The 3,715-nt window shown below is 34.1% G+C and overlaps 1 protein-coding gene across 1 annotated transcript in view; it reads left to right on the top strand.

Annotated features, from left to right (window-relative positions):
* The first annotated feature begins 2,980 nt into the window (after positions 1-2,980).
* Positions 2,981-3,715, top strand: part of LOAG_07839 (hypothetical protein) — a 5,937-nt gene continuing 5,202 nt past the window's right edge. The window contains exon 1 of the mRNA XM_020447545.1: positions 2,981-3,222. Coding sequence (XP_020302236.1) covers positions 3,091-3,222 — 132 coding nt within the window. The 5' untranslated portion in view covers positions 2,981-3,090. The remainder of the gene's footprint in view (positions 3,223-3,715) is intronic.

Raw genomic sequence — 3,715 nt, 5'->3', positions numbered from 1 at the left:
CAAGAAATGTTGCGCTCGCAAACGTAGCATGTGTCGCGAATTTCGAATATCGCGAAGCTTCAAATAAAATAAAACGATTAAATAAACCGGTGTACAAATCAATCGTACAAATTGTATCAATGTCATGAATCATTCAACCAATTTTACGTTCCTCAAATTCATTGTCTCATGCGTTTTTCATTGTTATCTTTATCTATTTTCACATCCTTTCCTTCTTTTTATGGGACAAAACGCACTCGTACGCTAAATTTCTTCGTCTAAGAACCGATCTTAATTGCAGTGCTTGATGTTGCAAGCGGAGCCTTTTACTGCAAGCAATATTTTCTAGAATTATTTATAGATGATGCTTTTTGGAATTTTCAATTGGCGATATTCTCTGAAATTTTTACGAATGATGCTTTTTGGAATTTTGAGAAGGGATATTTTCTAGAATTTCCCGCTTGCAGTTGATTCGATTGGGCCATATGGTAGGAATTGATAATGTACAGATTAAGAATTGAGTGATGATAATTAATTAATTGATCATTCAATCACAACGATAATTTGCACAATCCAGTTTCTAAAATTTTCTATCTGATCAAAGAAGTGTGATCGAATTGTCAGTTGAATGTGATTACCTAAATTTAACGTCATTGTATGAGATAAGGCACTTAATCCTGTATATAATATATGTTGCAAGTGATTATTTCGGCAGCAGTAAAGCAAGATTGTTTAACAGTGTGTGGTAAAAACAATAGTGTTTTATAAATGCTTTCGCAGAAGACGAAGTTGATTTTGCATTTTTTTCAAGCTTAAAAGAAAAGTGAGGTTTAGAATGGCAGCGCATTGGTATTTGTAAAGTTTTGAATTATCTTCCACTTAGCATTATAAATTGATAAATGGGTCTTCCCGGGATTTTGTTATTTATTTGCAGGCTCAAATGCGATTTTAGAATGATGGTAATTGTGTGGCAATGGCAATGTACTGGTGACTATAGCCATCCATTTTGAGCCAGTGCTCATATATACAATTCGTTTCAAGTGGAACATTTCAAAGTCAAAGCAACTCTGAAATCCTATTGAGCAGATTCGGCTTTTAAAGTTTCCTACACACGAAGTAAGCGATAAAAAGAATTTAAAATGATGGCAGGTCAAGAAGGCATCGTTACAAGTCAGGTGGAACATGTTTTCAGAAAGAATGACTTACTAACACATACAGTTCGATTCTTTTTTCGAATTCATAAATAATTTGTTTCAATCCTTTGTATATCAACTGTCATGCCAGGTTATCTACGATGCTTCAAAGCTGAAAGTAACCGTGTAACATCTAAATAAGGCACATCACGAATTGGTTTCTAGATGAATTCGCTGTAAATGTCTCATGTGCATTTTTTGGCGACGCATACATTTTTAACTCTTCGAATTGTCATCGCAACAGTCGAATATAGAAGAACATTTTCCATTCGCGTTTTTTCATCATAAATATTGACCATATTTGCCATTTACTGTCATCTACATGAAATTGATTAAAGTGTTTGGCTTTTATTGCATGTTTTAGATAGTAAGTCAAATCGTAAATCTGTATGCTATAAATTTAGTGGTTTAAATAAAATTCGAAATGATGAATCATCCTGTTATCACACCATTCATTATACATTGCAGTTTAATGCGTGACTGGTAAGCGACACAGAGACACACATACACACGCGGGGAGTTCGGGTCACCCGTACAGATCCGATGTTCATACCTAAAGAGGATTAGTTCCTATACCTGTTTAATCTCAATAAATAAGTATAAAAGTGAATAGAAGGGAAAACGGAGGATGTAATGCTTTCATTTTATTGCTTTCTGTATCTCACTGATTGAAAACGGGTCATTCTCAATAGTTAGGAAAAGTACCTACGACTATTTGTTGGCAGGTTGAGTGCTTGAATGATTCATCAAATCGTGAGAGTAGTTGTAATCATTACTTCTGATTAAATAGTGGTATGATCGTTATCACTAGCTATTAAAGAAAAAAAGTCACTGCTGGGTTGATTAGGTTCACTCACGGATTGTTTCTTCAAAAAAAAAAAAACAAAACAAAAATAAAAACATTCTTCCTCAAAAACTGTGAGATTTTAGATTACTGATATCTGATAACTGATCAGATGTCAAGCAGTGTTATCAATAAACGTGCACAGCAATCGATTGCGATAATGGAGCCTTTATTCCTGTAAATATTATCAGCGATATTATAATGACTCATATTGGCTTACCGCCAATGTGATGGAAAAAAAGAATGCGATATTAGCTATAGGAATGAATGATATTGACCTTCGACGGTTTCACGTGAGCCACTTTATGACTACGTGTATAACGGAGTTGTAATATCGAAACACATCTTGCATTGAAGTCTTTGCTAAACCACTCTCATTCACTGCTTCCTTTCACTGCTCTCGTATCTCCCCTCCCTGCACATCATCTCACAAAGTCTTATCAATCTTTGTCTTCTTAAAAAACATTTTTTTCGTTTTTCTGCAAATAATCTCATCCCGCAATAACTGTTATTTAATAAATCTTCTACTACCTCTCAAAACATTGATTGGTGCTACATCTCAAACAAGTATGCTATTTTCGACTGTTTTATCTATCTCCCATGAACATCATTTCTACTCTATTGGTCTCTCCAAATGTACTATTTCCCATCCACAGGAAAAATGAACGGTGCGAAATGGTCATATCATTGGCGATTACTGGTGAGAAGCCGAAACTGAGATCAATCTGGACTTTATAAATAATTTCACTTTTCCCATCTGTCTCCCTATCATCCTTCTTCCCCTCCTTTCTCGTTACTCCTCGCCTCTCCCTCTCTCTATCCATATATGCCATTTTCATTTCTCTCTAATTTCTTCTTTCTCCCACCCACAGCATCATTTACCTCATTCAACGAATGGGGTATTCAGCGGATGTGTTAGGTGGAACACGGGGCGAGGCAACAGGAGAGGACGGAGGAATAGTATGTAGAGAAGTAGCTTCTCTCAATATTACTGGTACCATCCGTATCCGTCGGTTATTCGTCAGGACTGAATTGGCGGTGTTTATCGATTGAGTATTAGTTTGAGGGTGTGTTATGTGGTTTACCGCGCTACTGCTCTCATTGAAGTATACCACGGTATTGGCATGGACGACTCAAGAATTTTTCATCTACGATTTAGTGGAGGAAGTGGGTGAAAGCTTTTACGATTTTTACGGAATTTCAAAGGTAAACTTTTGCGTCCTTTCAATGCAACCTCATATAATGAACTCATCCTTTAACTTAACATTTATTAGATCTCGTTAATGTAAAACATATGGGAGGCTTATTTTATCATACTGTAATAACCGATAGCAGTCAGCTAAGAAATTTTAATTAAAAATGAAACTTATGGGTCAGTAGACGGATATGTTAAATAATATGTTAAATAATGTAATAATGTATAAAGATGGATGAATGAAGATGGAATGCTAAAGCGACTAACTTAACACATTGTTAATTGGTACAGTTTACCTTTATCTGTGAAGAACTAAATGTGCCAAGCATGAGAAATAATAATAATAATAATAATAAATAATAGTAAATAGTAATAAATAATAATAATGATAAACAATAATAAACAACAATAAATAATAATAATAATAATAATAATAAATAACAGTAATAATAAATAACAATAATAATAAACAATAATAATAATAAATAATAATAATAATAAATA

Source organism: Loa loa (genome assembly GCF_000183805.2).
Source record: "Loa loa unplaced genomic scaffold supercont3.26, whole genome shotgun sequence".
NCBI classification, from domain to species: Eukaryota; Metazoa; Nematoda; class Chromadorea; order Rhabditida; family Onchocercidae; genus Loa; species Loa loa.
Note: the sequence above shows the minus strand (reverse complement) of the source record. Positions and strands in the feature narration are given on the sequence as shown.